Here is a 21037-nt window from a genome sequence, read left to right as displayed (position 1 = left end):
TTTATTATCGAAAATACCGATAATTTAATTTGAATCTGTTTTGTAAAAGGGAACGAATCTTTCAAAAAACATACACCAGTTGGCTTTCAGGTCAATGCTAGAAAGGGAAAAACTTTCTAAAACCAATTTCAATGGATGTTTTGTCAATAGAGAATTGTTCTAAAAATTGATGTCATTGAAACTCAGATATCGCTATTCCTGATGCAAGTGCCACTGCTTTGCAGTTGGAGGCATAACATACTCAGTACAATAGACATATTGAGGTTTCTTATTTGATGCTAGAAGCATATCTCCTGAGCTTCAAAAAGCAATTCGGATTGCAAAATCCGTGTGATATGATCAAATAACTCAAGTCTATGTACGGATAACAAGTTGGAGTTGAATTACTTGAGTTAATTGAGTCACTCCATAACTTGAACACGAGTATGGGAAACCGGTAAGTGCTCATGTACTCAAGATGAAGAGTCACTTTGAGCATTATGGAAAGGTTAAAACTATGTGTATCTTCTGCCGATTGTTATAGGCATAGGAGACAATTCCAAATTTGCATAGCATAGTTAGACTTCATATCAAGTTGATTGAGTATGAGGAAAACCTTCCAAGAAATCTGAGATACCCCAAGTTCTTATGATCAAGGGGGAATAGTTTAGAAAGCAAAACAACCGTAAAGTTAAAGGCAAGAACTTTGGTAACAGAAAACAAAGTGTTTCTCAAAACTTTAAAAGACCTTTTAGAAAAATGAGCATATGGCTAAAGACCAGTCTTTTCATCACTATGCTAAGGTGAGACACTGGAAGAGGAATTTTCCTAAGTATCTAGCTGAGTTGAACAAGAAGAAGAAGCAAGTTGGTTTAACCAGTTCTTCAAGTATCTTCTTAACTGAATTATAAGTGTTGATGAGATTCAAATGATAAATCAATAGCAAAAGAGTCAAGTTAAATTGGACTCTATCTATCTTTGACATTGTCATCTTGTTTAATTTTTGTCAAGAAACGCATTAAAAGTCTTCATATGTGAAGATATCTTACAAATCAAATGATGAATCGTTTGATAAATGCATGGTTTTGGCAAGAAACACATTAACAGTCTTCAATGTGAAGAGATATTAAAAATCAAATGATGAATCATTTGATAAATGCGTGTCTTTTGAATTGTCGTTAGCAAGAAAAGCATTGAAAGACTTCAACGTAAAGGGATCTTACAATCAAATGATGAATCATTTGAAAAATGCATGTCTTGTGTTTTCGGCAAGATGACAAGAATACCTTTTTCGCATAAAATCGGAGAAGGCTAAGGTACTACTTCGACTAACACATTCGGATGTATGTAGCCGATTTAGATATGAGGCAAAGAAGATGCTAGCTACTTTATAACTTTTATGAATGATTTCAGTCGTTATGATTATGTTTACTTGCTTAAACATAAACATGAAGTGTTTGAAACATTTAAAGAATTTAAAAATGAAGTAGAAAATCAACTCGGCAAAATCATCAAGATTCTTTGTTCGGATCGAGGTGGTGAATACTTAAGCCAAGAGTTTAAGGATTATCTAAAAGCGTGTGGAATTGTCCAACAGCTTACTCCTCCATACACTTCTCAGAATAATGGAGTGTCTGAAAGGAGAAATCGAACCTTGCTGGACATGGTGAGATCTATGATAACCCTTATGACTCTCCCATTTTTTGTTTGGGATAATGCTCTAAAGACTGTTGTACGCATTCTTAATATGGTTCCAACCAAGAAGGTTGACAAGACGCCATATGAATTATGGCATGGAGATGTCCCTAATCTGTCTTACTTAAGATTCTGGGGATGTGAGGCACTTGTATATACAAGTATAAAAATATATTTACTCGCGTATTACACGGGACAATAATCTAGTTATAATAATATAGTTCGTTCGTTTTACTAAAGCTACATTTGCTAACATTGGTATCTCAGTTAATACTCATTAATTGATTTTCTTATTTTGCATATTCCATTAATTGATGATGATATGCATTATAAAATTTTTAGAGACATGATTTTTATAATCACATCTACACGAATATATAGATATGTGTGCAGGTTGAATATATATATATTTATGCAAAGATTTTGTTAAAGCTATCTCTAATGGGGTGCCCTTAGGTGCCCTTAGGTGCTCTTGGATATCCTTTGCCTTTGCCGTTTTTACTTGTCCTTAGATAATTTATTTTTGTTTTTATTTTGGTGGTAAGGATATGTTAAGGATATGTAAGGATGTTTGTATGGTTGGAGATAAAGTTATAGTATTTAATAAATATAAAACATAACTAATGAAAAATAAATATTTATAAATCATAAAAATATTTTTTATAATATATATTTAATAAATATAAAAAATACTCTTTAAAAATAAACATAAAATAATAAATAATCTAATTTGGAAAAATATAATTATCATTGAGTTAATAAAAAGATTTTAGACACATATAGAAAATAAAAAATAAAAAAATTAATGATTAAGATTATGATTATGATTATTATTAAAACTGATGATTAAAATCATACATAACAACAAAAATATGGCAAATTAAATGTTAAGAATTGATTCATATGATTAATCATAATTTATGATAATATAACGACTCTAATATTATAATTTATGAATATTTGATATACGTCAAATATATTAAACATGACTAATGAGACATAAATATTTATAAATCATAAAAAATATATCTAATAAATATAATATACTCTTAACAAATACTTTTTAAAAAAATAAACATAATATAATAAATAATCTCATTTGAGAAAAGATAATTATCATTGAATTAATAAAAAAACATAACATAATATAATGTATATAAGCATCTTATACTCGTAGAGAAAATAGAAAAAATAAATATTAATGATTAGGATATGATTAACGATTAAGATTATACATGGTAACATAAATATAGCAAATTAAATGCAATAAAAGACAACTCATAAAAAGTTCAATGTGACAAATAAATTAAAATGTCACCTAAGAAAAAACATATCCTCTTTTAGTTATATAAAGATAAAAAATTAGAGAGATAAATTAGCTAATAAATACACTTAAGCCGTAAAAAAAAGTAAAAATATAGATGTACATTAAATTTAGTTAAATAGTTTAAAATAATGTTACCTACGTATTCGACTTGGTATGACATGATACTAGATTTTAGACCCGTGTCCAACACTGGACACGGGTTTACGATATTAACAATAATAGATCTTCATACATGTAAGTCATAAAAGATTATAATTTTAAAAAAACACGGTTTTAAGTTTTACATATTGCAAGTTGTAGTGCAATAATCATAGGTTCGTCACTGTCATTATTAGCCTAGACATATTAATGGAATTGTTTGTCGTAGTCATTCTACAATGCACATGCTATATATAATAATTTATCTATTATATAATATTTTGAAACCGGATGTACTCATAGTGTGGTATTATTATGAAAAATAATTAAGAATTAAAATATAAACATATTTGTGATCCTATACTTGACATTCAAGTATATATATTTAATCATGATGCGCGTTCATAACACGCATATGTTTATTTTCAATCACTTGTTCTATGATAATATGATAACAATTAGGATTGTTTTTATATCCTTCGATAACAATTAGGACTCTTCTAATATTTGTTAATAAGTCATTAAGTTTTCAAATAATTTTTTCTTTTTTCTTTTTAATTTTTTTATTATTTAATAATGATAATGATGATTAGTATAAATAATAATTTTTAAAAAATGCTTAAAATTAGAAATTAATGTAAGTATGACACATAATGAAAAATCCTATATGGCATTCTCTCATAATTGCCAACTAATCAAAAACTATCATCTCTTAGTTAGATAGAGAGATTTTAATTAATTAAAGAGTTAAATGCAAGAATGGTCCCCGTGGTTTGTCACTTTTTGCAACAGCGGTCCCTCTCTTGATTTTTTTGCAACCGTGGTCCCTGAAGATATGTTTCAGTTGCAATGGTGGTCCCTAACTAACGAAATCGTTAGTTAGTGTTGTTAAGTTTCTCATGTGGGTAGCACATGAGAGGTTTTAATGTGCTTCTTTTTACATAAAAAGAGCAGTGTTCAAAAGTATCTGTATTCAAACACGTTATTTAAAAATCTAATCCAGTATTATTTGAAATGTCGAATATTCAAGTTTCGGTTCGGATTTTGATTTAGATTTAGGTAAAGATATTTGAAAACTTCGGATATTCGAATATCCAAAAGTCGGATATTCGACTTTTGGATATCCTAAATTTCTAGATCAAATTAATTTCGGATATCCAAAAGGGATATTATGCCTATCTTATCTTAAAAATTTTAGATATTTCGGATATTCAAATCCACTATCCGAAATTTTGAATATTTGAAACTTTTAATATATTCGAAATTCGGATAGACGAATTTTAGAAAAAAAAAATAAGTATCATAGAAAACAAATATTTCAAGTATCTGAATTTTTTTTATAAAAAAAATAACATAGATATTTTATATTATTAGATATTGAGACTAACGTTTTGGATACTTTCGGATACTGAAACTAGGATTTTTCGATATCTTTTGATATTTTCGAATTTAAAAAAAATGATATTAAAATTTAACAAAAAAAAAAAAACATTCTAGATCTTTTCAAAAATCACTATCCGAATTTGAATCCAAAACTTATTATATCCAACTTTTCAAAGAAAACCGGATCGAATTTTGGGATGATTGTTGAGATACGGATACTTTTGAACACCCCTCTGTTTATGTAGGAAGAAGCACATTAAAACCTCTCATGTGCTACCCACATGAGAAACTTAACGATACTAACTGACGATTTCGTTAGTGAGGGACCACCATTGCAACTGAAACATGTCTTCAGGTACCACGGTTGCAAAAAAATCAAGAGAGAGACTGCCGTTGCAAAAAGTGACAAATCACGAGGACCATTGTTGTATTTAACTCTTAATTAAATGATAAAAATCTTTTCTCTTTTTTTTTCCCAAATTGAAGTTTGCAAAGCGTGATCACGCATTTAATGAAATTTTTAAATCATGATAGTATATTTAAATCATGCATTTAATGAAATTTTTGTTATGAAAGATTAGAAAATATAAATTAATGATAAATATTTAAATCATGATATGGTATATTTAAATCGTGATCTCTTAGTTATATACTATCATGATAGTATATTTAAATCATGCATTTTATGAATTTTTTGTTACGAAATATTAGAAAATACGAGACGAGGTGCCCGCGCAATGCAACAGTGATGGTGGTAACGACAAAGGTGTGGCTGCGGCAATTGTGGCGATGATGTGCAGCGGTAAGAGTTAATATGGTTATTTAAGGATTGGAGAATCTATGTTGTAGTTTATTTTATTAAGGGTATTATAGGTATATAGGTAAAGATGTTTAAGTTAGTGAATAAATAAGAAGGATAATATGGTCATTTCAAGTTCTTAATTACTTAAAGGGGAAGGACAGTTTGCTTTATATAGTAGCATAGATAAATTAATGATAAAAAAAATAAGAAATAGAAAAATGTGAATGTGTGAACATTGATATATATTATTGATATATATTATAGTGAAGATGAAGATTTATGTTTGATATTATATATTATTTTAAGAAGTTTATTATTGCTCTAAATAAACATATTTTATTTACTTTTACATCATTATTCTATAAAAGACATAACAAAAATAATTTACGAACTAAGTACAATAAAATAATAATATCGTTACCATTTTAACAAATGGTATTTAAATTTATTTTAACAATGTTATTATATAAAGATATTAACATACATATCTTATTTAACCATAATCATTGGACAATATTTTTTTAATTATATTATCATATCATCATTTTTATTTTTTATACTACTAATTATATTACGAGTATAATGAATATACAATGTGTTTATCCCGCGTAATATTTGAGAAAATAATCTATATATTTTATATATGCGAATTAAAACTTAAAAGAGAAATTCAAAATTTTATCAAGATTATACGTGCAGTTGTGATACCGAATTCTTTTTTGAGTAGGGTGTTTGATAGGAGGGAATCATGAGGAATGAAAATGTAATAGAGAATGAAAATAGTGGGAAAGGTAATGAGTATTTGAAAAGGAAATGAATTCTATCGTTTGGTACAAATAGATAATAGGTATAAGAGAAATATAAAATTTTAATTAACAATCAATATTAACACATGTAATATTATCCAAAAAAAATAATAATAACCTTCATTCCCACCCATTCTCTACAAGAAAATGGAAACTATTCCTACTTCTCCATACTCTATTCAATTCTCCGGTGTAACTAAACAAAAAAAGTGTTTCCTATTTCCTTTCTTCTCTTTTCATTCCATCCTACCAAATACTTAGGGCGCGTTTAGTTGTGAAAAATGTTATATAGTTTTTCATTTTTAATTTTCTAAAAAATAAAAGGAGTTTTTAATCTTTAGAAAACAAATGAAAATTTTAAAAACATATTAAAACAAAAAAGTTGAAAACAGTAGTTTTCTAATTTTTCATATAAAAGTGGAAAACATTTTTTTCCGTATTCATTGAAAATATATTAAAAAATTATGATTTGAACGCGTTTTTTATTTTCTATGTTTTCTTAAAATACAAAAATGAAAAACAAGAGGTAATTTCCTCAACTAAATGCATTCTTAATGATTCTGAAATTAATTTGTAACATTAAATTTGCTTCTGACTAATTAGTTAATTAGCTCATTTGGATACTTCCAGAACGTTCTACCGCTGACAGGGTCGGTGCTTCATCACAGTTGTCTATTGTTTTGGTAACATATTCAGCTAGCATCATGGTAGTCTAAATCCTCATTTCTCGACCTTGGATTTAACCAGCTCTTTGAATCTCTTTCCAAACAAATTCAGCTAGCATCATGATCGATATATAGTCTAAATCCTCCTCATTATACCTGGTTTGAGCATATTTCTATTAACAATCATTTACTGATTACATGTTGAGCGCTAGCTGCCTGTTGTCTACTGTCATTATATATAGCTAACCTTTGAGCATACAAGCTAGTTTTATATCAGGCATTGACTTGGTCTTTTGTATGCTTAGACCAAGTCCAGGAAGAACCTCCCTAAAATATGGATCTTGCCAATAAAGAATGACCTTAATTTCTTAAATCTTAATAATAAAACGTACTTAACAATTTAATGAACTGCCCGGCCTCGCATGAATATTTTCAAAAGATGCATATTTATATAAAAGAAATTAATAGAGCATTATATATAGTACATATTTTTATTTTAACCCAACATTCATCGAATTAAAATAAACATATCATTAATTAGTCACTGTACCACATCCAAAATAGTTGTTACATGTAAACTCAATTTCAACTACAAGATAATGGACTAAAGCCATTACACTTGTTAAAGTTTTAGGGTGTTGTACGATCAATATCTCGCAGCCTAAAATAAAAGAGTTCTATGAGCTATAAATACATAAATCTATACACGTGAAGTTATATCTCTTTGCGTGTGAGAAACCATTCACCTGTTAACCTCTATCTTGACGAAATAAAAAATATAAAACTCTAACCATTAGTTGAGTTATGTCGCTCTGTACGTAGGTAACTACCGACCTATCACCGATGTCTCAACTATTAAAGTTCATAATATTGTATAACTACTTTAGTGTTTTTAGTTAGTAAACATGACTGTATTGCGAGAGTATGACGTCTATATAGTGATTCACAAATATAACTAATAATAAGATAAAATGTCTAATACACTAATAGCTAGTAGTAAGGCCTGTGCTTATAAGTATCATTTTCTTGAAACTTCTTCACTGCCACATCAGCATTACATAACCCAGGACTTTCCTTAACTGTCTATAAGGACAATTTCTTCAGAACTTATTCGACACATCATCAATTCTTTTATTATTTCCTATTACCTAAACATAAAATTAAATAACTAGTTTTTGAATATTAAAAAGCATATTTGGATTAATAAATTATAAAAATATAAAAATAAAAATAATAAATTAATTTCAAGGACTAAATTAATAACTTTTAAAACTCAAAAAGTTGTTTCATAAACATATTATATTTATAAAGGTAGAAATGAAAATTCTTTAACTATATAAAATATGTATATATTTACATAGCCGTCGTCTTCCTCGGCCCTTTGATCACCTGCAAATCTCTCTCACACACACTAAAACTACATACAAGACACACACACACACACATATATATATATATCAGGTTTATATATGTATTAAAGCAAAAAAGAAAAAGAAAAATAGAAGTAAACCCCGTTGGCCCCACACACAAGCGTCTTCCAACTTCTTGTAGAAGAATTTTTCGCCGGACGCAAGGACGCTTGAGGTCAATAACGTCTAACTTCTCCATGTCAGAGAACGCAAGCTTGAGGATGCTTATGAGCACCGGCCTAATAATTGCTATACAAACTTAAATTAAATGTTTAACTTGTCTCAATAGAGAGTAAGAGTGTAAGACTAAGCAGTAAGGCCGTCGGAATTATAGAATGATTTTAGAGGTATTGTAACAAATAATAAAAGATTAGCTTCTAGCTTTGACCGAGTTATTATCTTTGCCTCATAACTTATAGCTTCTAGCTTTAACCGAGTAATTATAGAATGGTTTTAAAGGAATTTATATGTATTTTGTAAATAATCTCATTAAAAGTATTATAATTAATTAAATATATTAGGATTGTTAAATTTAGAAAATATTTTAAAGATATTTCAAATAGATGTAGTGTGTGAGTTAATTAAAATTGTGTTGAAAGTTAATGGTATTTTCACAATTTTAAAAGTAGAAAGTTAAAAATAGGGGAGATAGTAGTTTGTTTATAAAACAGTATAGAATTTGAAAAAAATGTCATTTTTAAATTTTCTAAGAAAAATAATTTTTTCAAAGCATAAGATACGCTAGATCTATTTTATCAAATAATCCATAATCTAAGCGTCACATGACCATATACCAAGTCAATTCCAGTACTCGGTATTTCTTTTTGTTGGTATGATCGCATTGCGTCATAGAGATTGCGTCATACTGATTACACAACGTTTCCCTTTCCATTATTTCCGCATTTCATTATACTGATCGGAGACACATGCACGCACGTTGAATCCTCTTCAATAAGAAGATTCAATTCGGTCTTGACTATCACCTTTTCTCTCTCCTTTCCCTCACTATAAATTCACATCTTCGATCATCAACATCATCGATCATCCTCCATTTTATTATTACTAGCATAATTATCCTCCTTAGTCCCTAGCCAGCTTTTTCTCACTCGACCAAACCGGCGCGCCGCTCTAGTATGTCATCATCATCAGATAAAAATCCAACTTATATCAAATTCATGTCTGATTCTGGATTACACATTGTTCTTCCGATTAACGCAATCGCTTCTGAAGATACTGCTGCTCCTAATGACTCTTCACTCTCACCTGAATATGGTAGTTACGTACCAAAATTACATATTATATTATGTATTATATATATAGTAGTAGTGGTTCCTTTGCCAAGTTTCTTAGGGTGCAAAAACATGCAGCTTTATTTAATGATTCGTTTTTAACGTACACATGTTGGTTATTTAAGCATTATTTGATATATCTTCATAAATTATGAACCATAATGAGATATGGTGAGTTTGTAATTATCTAACTTACCCTTCTATTCCTAAATAATTTTTTATTGTGGTGCAGCACCAGCTCCAGTTATATCAATTTCTCCAAAGAAGGATAAAATTTTGGTCCTAAAGCGAACATCTTTACCTCCGTTGTCAGAGGCATTGGCAAAACAAGTGGAGAAGCTTACTGGCATTCGTATTGATGGGAAATCTAATGCTCGTAATAGCATGTGAGTGATGAAAATGTTATTCTTTTGATGAATAAAATTGGGTTTTTTTCTTACGTTTTTCATTTACAGGTCATTCTGTACCGGCATTGGGATCCATGATTTAAAGGATGACGGTACATGGGGCCCAGAAAAATTGATAGATGGCTTTCCTGAGGGATCTGAACTGCGCTTTGTTACCTGGTATAGTGTAGTTCCATCCGTGGTCTGTTATCCTTTTTCTATTAGCATATATACGATATACTATGCGCTACATTAATGCATGCATGTCCAGTTAATTTCCCGTTTTGCTATTAATTCATTTTGGTATTTTGAAAAGGTCTAAAGATGCCAAACATGTATCTTTCAGCATTCGACAAGACCAGGTTATACGACTAATTATATCATATTAACATATTTTGTTGCACATTGAATTGAAGTACTTCTATTTGATAATCTATATATATCCTAACAATCTGAAACATTGAGTTGAACAGGGGGATGATAGTAAGCTTCGAGTATGGGTTGCAGACGTGGAAACAGGGAAAGCTAGGCTCTTATGTCAGTCACAAGATGTGTTTGTCAATGAAGTTTACGAAAAGTACGGAGCATTTAGTGTAGAAGTGGTAAATGGGGCAGGTTGGGCAAAAATGGGTAAATCTTAAGTGTAGGTCAAAACAGGTGGGGGGTTGGGTGACCTGCAAACTTTTTCATTATATACATTTTTTTAAGCTCATAAATTGTCATTGTGCTTATTAATTGTTCAAATTTTTTTTTTTATACGAATTTTATGTAGTTGAATACATTTTAAATGACGCTTTCCTATATGATCCGTTCAACCTTTAATCTGTAGTAGTTTTTTTTTATAGATTGTAACAATCCATTTGAATGTAAACGGGTTGAAATTTGCCACCTTTACTTTCAGGTGTGACATTAAATAACTTAAAATCGTTTTGATCCATCTTGCTTATACGATCGATGTTTCTGTTGCCTTTCAGTTATGTGTGGGTAAATAGTTCGACACTTTTAGTTCGTACAATCCCAGAATCTCGAGGAAGCCTACCAGAGAAACCGTTAGTCCCTTCCAAAGATGAATACAATGAAGATTTATTTGAATATCACGCCACCTCACAACTTGCTTTGGTTTCCCTAGATGGGACTGTGAAGTTTTTTGGCGAGCCAGCCATATATACATCACTAGATCCATCTGCTGACGGTGAACACATTTTAGTTAGTTCAATTCACAGACCATTCTCGTTTACCGTGCCATCTGGAAGATTTTCCAAAAAGGTTGATCTGTGCTCAGCAGATGGAAAGTTTTTAAGGACACTATGTTATCTGCCTTTAGCTGCCAAGGACCTTCCAATTGCCTCCGAAAGTGTGCAAAAAAGCATGCACTGCGGAGCAGATAAATCTTCCGCACTCTACTGGTATGTATTATTAAAGACTGATGGCCAAGTTCTTAATGTTCTGTGGTTTTGGGAAATATTATTTGATAAATTTAATTAAGTTGGTCATGTTATTAGAAGTTTTAATTGTCATGTTTAATTACAATGATAAGGCAAGCTTAATAGTTAACACAATCCGTGTAGCATTTTGTACTCGTATCTGCACATGAATCATGTAACCTAAAATATAGATTTATGTTCTAGTGTATGCATTAATTAAGTTAATTTTTTATTTCTTCTTCCTTAACTGGTTTAATGAAATGCAATTCTTCAAAGGTGGGAGACACAAGACGGTGGTGATGCCAAAGTAGAAGTTTCTCCACGTGACATATTACCACTGCTTGGGTTGGCAAGGAGGTGTGACTAGAGTTTGTTATTGAAATGGTTCTTATAAATTGGATACTCGGTTTTCTAGTTGGTGTTTCTTCAATTTAACGATTCTTGCATGTTTTTGTAGATTTGCAATATTACCCGAGCCAACAATTCCCATCATTGGCGAGGGCAAGGAAGAACCAGATGACAGGTATTCTTTTGTAGATGAAGAAACAATACTTTAGTAACTATATCATTGTTTCTCACATTTCCGTGACTGTTATGTGTAAATTTGCCAGTTATGTTCAACAACTCGAAGCTGCAGTGGAGGAGGTTATCCGTCTTGGGGTAAACTCTTTTTTTTTTTTTTTTCACCGGGCCTATTGGAGACTTAATTAATTAGGATTATAGTCACAATTAAAAAGGCAGCGTGTCAAATGGGCTGAAGGCTTCCAAAAACTATTTTGTAGTGCACCCAGCCTTTTAAATCCCCATCTTAAACAAATTTAAAATTGTTACTAGAACGTAACAATTTTGTTTAAGTGGGGTTGGGTGACCTGCAAATTGTTATTTAAAGAACAAGTTATGTATACAAGTTTTGTAAATGGACAAATAGGGTGGACCAAATCGAAACAGGCCTGGTTCAAACTGCACTGTAAAACCTATTACGCGATTTGCCAACCCTGCAATCGGGTTCGATCTTGGGGATCATCTGATCTATCTGATTTAATTGACGCATTTTGCTGTTTATACTGAAGATTGCTCATCCAGACAAATTTGCTATTGGAGGACGTTCGTATGGAGCTTTTATGAATGCAAATCTTTTGGCACATGCCCCTCATCTTTTCTCTTGTGGAATTGCTCAGTCAGGAGCTTATAATCAAACACTCACACCTTTTGGGTTTCAGGTATGCTGTTGATTATAAACAAATTCAAATTACTACCGCTGTAATAAATATTTTAAAAAATGATGTTTAAAGAACAAATTATTATCTATAGAAGTCTTGAAATTGACAAAAAGTGATAATTGACCAAAGCCTGTTTCAGACTGCACTGTAAAACCCATTATGCAATTTGCCAACCCATCTGATGTGACTAATTTAATTGATGTAATTTGCTATTCATACTGAAGGTTGCTCATCCAGACAAAATTGCTATTGGAGGACGTTCGTACGGGGCTTTTATGAATGAAAATCTTTTGGCACATGCCCCTCGTCTTTTCTCTTGTGGAATCGCTCTGTCAGGAGCTTATAATCAAACACTCACACCTTTTGGGTTTAAGGTATGCTATTGATTTTTAGAAAGAAAACCAGTCAATCAAAGATTTATTTGTAATATTTGGAGAAATTTCTTGCTGTTTGTTGTTGTTCAACCAGAAAGAAGATAGATTACTCTGGGAAGCTACTGATACTTACATCAATAACACGGGAACGGTGACGATGCAGGTGAAATTTAGCACCTTATTCCTTTAAGTAATTAGTCTGCATTCGGAAATAAATATATCTATCTTTTGTTATGAATCGGTCACTGAGATATGCTGCCTTGTTTTGTATGTAACTCGTGTGTTTATGGATGCAGGCAGATCATTTCTTTAATGCTTTAAAAGGCCATGGGGCCCTGACTCGGTTCGCTGTGCTACCATTTATAAGCCATGATTATTCGTCACGCGAAAACATAATGCATTTGTCCTTTGGGAGAGAGATAAGTGGCTGCAGAAATTTTGTGTGTCAAACTCTTCCGAGACCAACACAGAAGATGTTGTCTCTAAAGTGTCCGAGAACAAAGCTGTTGCTACTAAAGCTGATTCAAAGTTGTGTTTGAAAGAGGAAGCCACGTACGTAGGTCAAGGTTGCATGCGAACCAGTATTATTGAGAACAAGTCTTTAATTCGGCGGTTTATCAATTCCTTCTATTCGGTGTTTAGTCTTTAATAATTGATCAATCAAAATGTGGTTGTGATCACATACCAGGTCATTAGGGTACTTTGCTTTATTCTTGTCAATTTCCATGTTTATTTAATGTTCTCTTCTGGTTCTTTAAATGTATGCATCTTTCTAAAATACACAAAGCAGTGGGCTTGATGTCTCCGTGTTCTTTAGTTTTACTCACAAAATTCAATAATGTGTGTAAGCTCTAATACTTTTTCGGGATACACACCTCTTTCTATTTACACTAACCCTAAACGCTGCTTCTAGTTGTATACGCCGCGTATGAATTACACGTGTACGAGTTCTAGTTGTATACGCCGCGTATGAATTACACGTGTACGAGTTCTAGTTGTATACGCCGCGTATGAATTACACGTGTACGAGTGGGCCATATGGATTTTGGCTGCTTTTGAAAAGCCATGGAAATTATTTATAAAAATGAGTTTTAACTACCGATATTCGAACACAGGACCGGTGATCTCAAAGTTTGCCCCTCTTGCCACTTGGGCTACAACTAATTTGTTGCTAATTTGCTTTCTTTATTTTATATATCCGTTCTATACGTATCACAAATACAACATCAAGCTACGTTTTTACTTATAAATTGTTTTTATAAATTAAAAAATACTTTACAACGAAAATATTATATGACGAAAATATTACGTGTGTGGGTTTTATAAAAAGTTTTAGTAAATGATATAGACTAGTAATTTTACCCGGGCGTTGCTCTAGGTGGAAAACAAATATATAGTGACAAAAGTTAATAACATCAAACTGAAAAACGAAATTTGTGTTGTAAAAGTTAAAAAAACAAAAGTTACCCCGTAAGACTATAATATGTGGTCACATATCTTCATGTTGTAACCGTGTTTTTATGTAGATGACCAACTTATATATGCGAGTTATATAAAATAAAGAAAGCAAGTTAGCAACGAAACAGTTGTAGCCCAAGTGGCAAGAAGAGTAAACTTTGAGATCAAATGTCCAGTGTTTTATTGGCGGCAATGAAAATTCATTGTTAATACACCGAGCCTTAAGACTTTAAATAACTTCATAATGATAATATCTAGTGAATTAACACAAAAAACTCCAAGTCATTTAACAAAAAAACACTTTAAAAAAATGAAAAACTCCCTAATAATTCATTTAACGGTCGTTAGAGGTTTTTTTTTTACTACGTAAATCGATTTTGGGGGACTTGATTGTTAATAAACCGAGCCTTAATACCTTAAATACCTTTATAATCATAATATCTAGTGAATTTACATAAAAAAACTCCAAGTTATTTAACAAAAAGCACTTGAAAAAATTGAAAACTCGCTAATAATTCATTTAACGACCGTTAAACCACTTTTTTACTACGTAAATCGATTTTGGGGAACTTGATTGTTAATAAACCGAGCGTTAAGACCTTAAATACCTTCATAATGATAATATCTAGTGAATTAACTTATAAAACTCCAAGTCATTTCACAAAAAACACTTAAAAAAATTTAAAACTCGCTAATAATTCATTTAACGGCCGTTTAGGCCACTTTTTTACTACGTAAATCGATTTTGGGGCACTTGATTGTTAATACACCGAGCCTTAAGACCTTAAATAACTTCATAATGATAATATCTAGTGAATTAACACAAAAAACTCCAAGTCATTTAACAAAAAGCATGCAAAATAAATAGTAACAAGTAAAACAAAGAAAAAAGCATTAAAAGTGATCAATAGCTTCTTAATGATGTATTGTTATAGATCAGTTCATTAAAATATTCTATGTAATCATCTTTTGTTAATATCGAACGAAATCAAGAGTACATTATATGTTTTTTTTTCCCCGAATATTTAGTCAACGAGATGTTGACCATGGGTCATTAAAAGTATTCGGAGGAAAAACTCCAAGACTTGTCATCCCTAAGAATCGAACTTAATACCTTGGGTACAAGTTCTAGATGCCTTTTACCAGTTAGACTAGTCATTATTAACACGTTATATGTTTTTAACTTTTGATTTACATACATTCTAAAAAACTTAAAAAGTGAAAATTTAATAAACATCAATATCAGAAAACATAATTAAATTGTTTAATGCTAACGTCTCTGTTTTGGGTCTGAAGAATGACTTGGGCTTGACAGCCCACGAAAAGACTGGGCCTGGTATGAAGCGGGTTCTATTATTAACTCAAATAGAACTCCCCTGCATAAGACAGGGCTGTTAAGCGAGTTATAATACTTTTTAACCGGGTTATATTAAGGAGCGTGTAGTTGTAATATATAAATTGTTATCCCTAAGAATCGAACTTAAGACCTTGGGTAAAACCTGGGATGCCTCTGACCAGTTGGACTAGTTATCATTAGCACGTTATATGTTTTTAACTTTTGATTGACATACATTCTAAAAAATTAAAGAAGTGAAAATTTAATAAAAATCAATACCAGGAAGCATAATTAAATTGTTTCAATCTTTATCTTTTGAATTGTAAGGTGCAAGCTAACGTTTCTGTTTTGAGCCTAAAAAATGAATTGGGCTTGACAACCCACGAAAAGGAAATTAGGATTCAAAAAGTTTATACGGTCAAATAAAAATCAGCTCAAAAGTAACAATAAAAAAACAAAACAAAAAAACAATGTCTTTTACACGTGTGAATTCAGTACATTAAGTGCAGTGCAGCTAACCATGTACCACTGATCAATCTTACTGTAGTTTATGTATAAACAATGAGAAAAAAATAGGCCTACTATGACACGTGTCGAGCTTTTAGAGGTTGTTTGAAATTAGGTTAGGCTTTTATCGTTGAATTGGAATCTTCCAGTCCCCTTTCAGAATTTGATATCAGAGAACATGTCAATTTATTAATATCGTGAGATTCTTGTGAGGTGACTTAATGGTGGACCATGTCAGACATAAAGATATCCAGCAAAATGAATACACTTGGATGGTGTTAATAAAGTCAAATTTTGACTCTACATTTTTCCCTGTTGACTCATATCTATATTTTATATTATAAAGTAAATTTGTTTTAGATTTTTAATATTAAATTTAAATTTTTAATATTTATATCTATGTAGATTCTCTCTATATATTCAATATTAAAATTAAATTTTTAATATTGATTTTAAGTACTTCCATAAAATGTCTCTTCTATCTATTATATATTTATCTAAAATAATAATAATAATACCATTTCTCTCTCCTCAAATCTCAATTACTCATTTTTTTTTTCTCTCCTGCATAAATCATTTATTACTCAAATTCATTTAAAAATCTTTTATATCAAAAACCGTACATCGATAAATTATAAAAATTGTATGGGTGTTCTTAAAGTTTCATGCTCTTCCATTAGAGATGTCATTCGATATACTTTCGACGAATTTTTATATCCGAGGCGGAGGCCGTACGGCTAAGGCATTTGACTATCATATTCTATGACCTAGCTATCACCCCACCATCATAACGCACGAGTACTTATTCTTGTTTGACATAAAACGCAACCCAAATCAGCTACACCTAATAATAATACGCTACTAAAGATACAATATATTTAACCAAACACTCACTTGGTAACACTGTCGGCTTGAATTTTTTTTAAAGGTCTTAAATGGAATCGATTTTTGGGTATAGTTCCTTAGTATACAAATTAAAGTAAACGAAGAAATAAAAAAAAATAGCGCATCTTATGTACCTTACTATCTGTTAGTGTGAAAGGAAAGTAAATACAAAGGTTTTTTATTATATCATTCTTTTTTTTATTGAAAAGCTGTAATGATAATTATGTCATGGCCAGTAAGAACCGGCTTTGTTTATTTCTTGAGCAGTCAATTATAATATAGGGATAATGGCATCCGAATGTAACCAACTATGATCAAAAGGTTATGTAATGTAACCAACTACTCGACAAGCTATGTAGTGTAACCACCTTTGTTTTTTGGGTTATGTCATGCAAGCTACCGGCTACTTCAAGTTTCCATCCGGTTAAGCCAAAAATAAACTTAGGGATAATGGCATCGAAATGTAACCAACTATGAGTAAAAGGTAATGTACTGTAACCAACTATGAGCAAAATGTTATGTAATGTAACCAACTACTCTACTAGCTATGTAATGTAACCAACTTTGTAATTCCACTAACAAAAATAAAGTTATAGAATTATTAATTTCTTTTGCTTCGTTTATCTTCTTCATTTCATCACACGGACTATAGAACACAACCCAATGAGAATTTAAACCCAAATATATTAACCCACCCGATTTACCATATCATCAATCAATATATCTTCTTCTATCTATCACTATATATCTTATACCTATATAAATTTCTCCTTTGCCGTCGTAGACAAATGGTTTCACCACGCCGATTCGTAGAAAAGAAAGGTCGCTTGTTGCCGGAATCTTCAAAATCAAAACCGTCGCCACCATGATTAATGTGGTTTATTTTATAGAGAAAAGAGGTGTATATATATACATATAAATATAATTGTTTATATATAAATAATTAGTAAATATATATTCTTAATATATGTGACACGTGACCCCTTTTTTTAATTAAAAAAAATAAAAATGAAAGTGGTAACCGACAACTTGTTTCCCATCAGGTTGCTTACATTACATAACCCAACAAACAAAGGTGGTTACACTATATAGCTAGTCGAGTAGTTGATTACATTACATAACTTTTTGGTCATAGTTGGTTACATTCCGGTGCCATTATCCCATAAAAATAAAGGTGGTAACCGGCAACTTGTTTTGTATCCAGTTGCTTACATTGCATAACCAAAAAAAAAAAGTTGGTTACACTGCATAGCTAATTGAATAGTTGGTTACATTACATAACATTTTGGTCATAGTTGGTTACACTCACTTGTTATTATTCCTATAATATAATCAAAAGTTTGTATCTAGTCTAAAAGTCTAAGATATAAACCCATTATATAAAAATTTTGAGACCCTAAATTTTACGGGGCCTAATAATTCATTGCTTAGCCCGCATTAAAAATAGAGCTGACCTTGCTTGGTAATCAACATCGTAAGACAGAAAAGAGTGGGGAAAAAATAAGGCGACCCATGTAAGCCGGTTCGCTCCTCCAATGCGGCCCGCACACCGCCCCCGTTGGGCGATCCGCTCTTTTTGGCGAACTCCACAGCTCGCTCAAAAGGGCTTTGACAAGCACGAACATCAATGGCAAAAAAGGGCATCGTTCTTTTTTTTTTTTTTTTTTAATCTGTTTTTATGTATTGTGTGTATATATATATATCAGAGGATTATAAGCCGTGCAATGCATGGCCCCCTAAAACGGACACTTCTAATAATTGTGCAGGATATTTGTATTGGGGTTTACTGTGTATAGATTAATGTTGTCTAAAAATGTCTCCTCCCATTAATAAGATAGTTCAATACTTAATATTTTTTAGAAAATGTTACTCGTTTATCGTGTACGCTAAAATGTAATAATTGTTGGTATAGGTTTACCCAATATATTACTTCTGTTACACTTAATATCTTTGATTATTACAAACATTTTTAATAGCCCAATATTTATCAGCATTCCTAGTTAAAGTTTTGAGTCACATTCACAAAATCTACTAAAGGGGAAATAAGTAGTAATTAGATTTTTATAAACATAATAATAAAACTTGAAACTATAGTTAACATGCTAAAAAGTAACGTATAGTACGGTTCACCATAATCTTTTAAAATATATCACTATTGTAGAATTACGAAAATGATTAATAAGCTTAAATCATATACTTAAAAGTAAGATGCATAGATGTGGCAAAATTAAAAGTAAATATAAAAGAACAGAAATGATGGATGACTCATGAATTATTTGGTGGATAACTATTTGTTAAAAAAGAAATACAATGTTGAGATGCAATTCATTGGAGTACATTTATATACATCCAACGTAGTTGATATTTGAGATATCTATTGAATCTATAGATTATTGTTGTATGGATGAGTACCCATTATTTATTTGGTCATTACCCTTGTATATTAATGAAATTATTATAGTAAAATTATAATTTAGTTGAACACTGAAGAAAAAAGCAACATTCTGTTATGGTTAATGGTTTAAATTATGTTATTAAACAATTTATCTAAATTTTATACAGCTCACATACGTTGTCTTAACCGGGTCCGCGCTAAAAAAACCTCTCGAAGTAGAAATGTCTATTTCAAATACGCGATTGGGGGAAACACGCGTTTTTAGAATCTGGGACAAACCATCTAAGGTGCGGGCAAGTTTTTCCAGAGGCAAGTCATTTTGGCCACCAATGGCTACAACAATCACCAATGATCTTGAAAATCGAAAAGTCAATTACCTTCTCTCCCACATATACAACTCGTTAAGATGCTTGATGATTGTGTCCCATTTCCTATTACACTACCCACCAACTACCCGTGTTGTTCAGAACAAAGTGTAAGTGGCCCGTCCATAGAATTTCCGTACATAGGCTACTTGTGTCTAAGGCGGCTGACAATTTTGACACAAAACCTGTTAACACGACACGACACGAAACATGGTATTTATCTAAATTATTTATTATTATTACTTTTTTTTAAGGATTAGTTGTTTGTGGTTTTAACTCAAGACTTGAAACATGGTTCTAGACAAAAATGACCAACTAAAAGCTACTGTGCAAAATATAAACTAAAGAAATCGAATACATTGTTGGTTTTTCGTCTACTTTGTATTGAAATATAGTTGATCTTCTTCGAGTCCAACCAATTTGTGTACGTATTTGATCAAATAATTAATGAATACAACCCCGTGTAAGTTTTAGATAAAAATGAAGACCCTAAAATCCTAATCTAAGAATCCTAATCACCCATATATAACCCAATATGATCTTCAGATTTTTAAAAGGTGGTTTTATTTATCATTACAAACAGAACTACTTTTGTGTTTCTCGTGTACGGTTGACAAAATGTCGGATCATGTTTACAGTTTGGTTTATAATGCATGTAAAAAATGGAGCAAAACTAAAACTCGGAAATATTAATAATAGGAAAATACATACCACTAGTTTTCCATTGCATTGGGCACATCGAAAGCATGTTTTATGATAAGGGATTCCATCGGCAGATATCATTACAACACTTTCCAGCGAGATTTTGAGTTTTTCGTCAAGTGTTGAATCTGAAATTTTTTTGTTAGGATTTGTGCGGAAATTAATTTTAAGAAGTTTCGTGGTGATTTCGTGGTCTAATTCGAAGAAACGAGTGAGATATCAGCATTTTAAGTTTTCCGACCACTCAGCCGGAGAAGATAAAGTAAAATTCAGTTTTCATCCCTAAACTTGTAGATTTTTGCACTTTCAGTCCCTCACGTGTTTTGCACGTGTGAGATTTAACGGCTAAAACTTTACACCGTTTGACGAGGGAGGATTGAAAAATCTGCCAACTTTAAGGTCAAAATTGTAATTTTTTCACTTAAGGGACGAAAAATGCAAAACATGCCAACTTAAGGGACCAAAAGTGTAATTTACTCTAAAAAGAAAATG

General features: G+C 31.2%; 1 protein-coding gene across 1 annotated transcript; it reads left to right on the top strand.

The window, feature by feature from the left end:
- Positions 1 to 9337: 9337 nt before the first annotated feature.
- LOC122587988 (probable glutamyl endopeptidase, chloroplastic) lies at positions 9338 to 13697 on the top strand. The gene is made up of 13 exons (XM_043760136.1): positions 9338 to 9479; positions 9726 to 9879; positions 9949 to 10059; positions 10196 to 10241; positions 10353 to 10456; positions 10854 to 11285; positions 11580 to 11660; positions 11761 to 11826; positions 11915 to 11963; positions 12374 to 12523; positions 12748 to 12897; positions 12992 to 13060; positions 13194 to 13697. The coding sequence occupies exons 1-13, from the start codon at positions 9338 to 9340 to the stop codon at positions 13434 to 13436; spliced, it is 1797 nt and encodes a 598-aa protein (XP_043616071.1). The 3' UTR covers positions 13437 to 13697.
- Positions 13698 to 21037: the final 7340 nt, after the last annotated feature.

The sequence above is a fragment of the Erigeron canadensis genome, chromosome 2, assembly GCF_010389155.1.
Source record: "Erigeron canadensis isolate Cc75 chromosome 2, C_canadensis_v1, whole genome shotgun sequence".
NCBI classification, from domain to species: Eukaryota; Viridiplantae; Streptophyta; class Magnoliopsida; order Asterales; family Asteraceae; genus Erigeron; species Erigeron canadensis.
The sequence above is the reverse complement of the archived record's forward strand: the minus strand, read 5'-3'. Positions and strand labels throughout refer to the sequence as shown.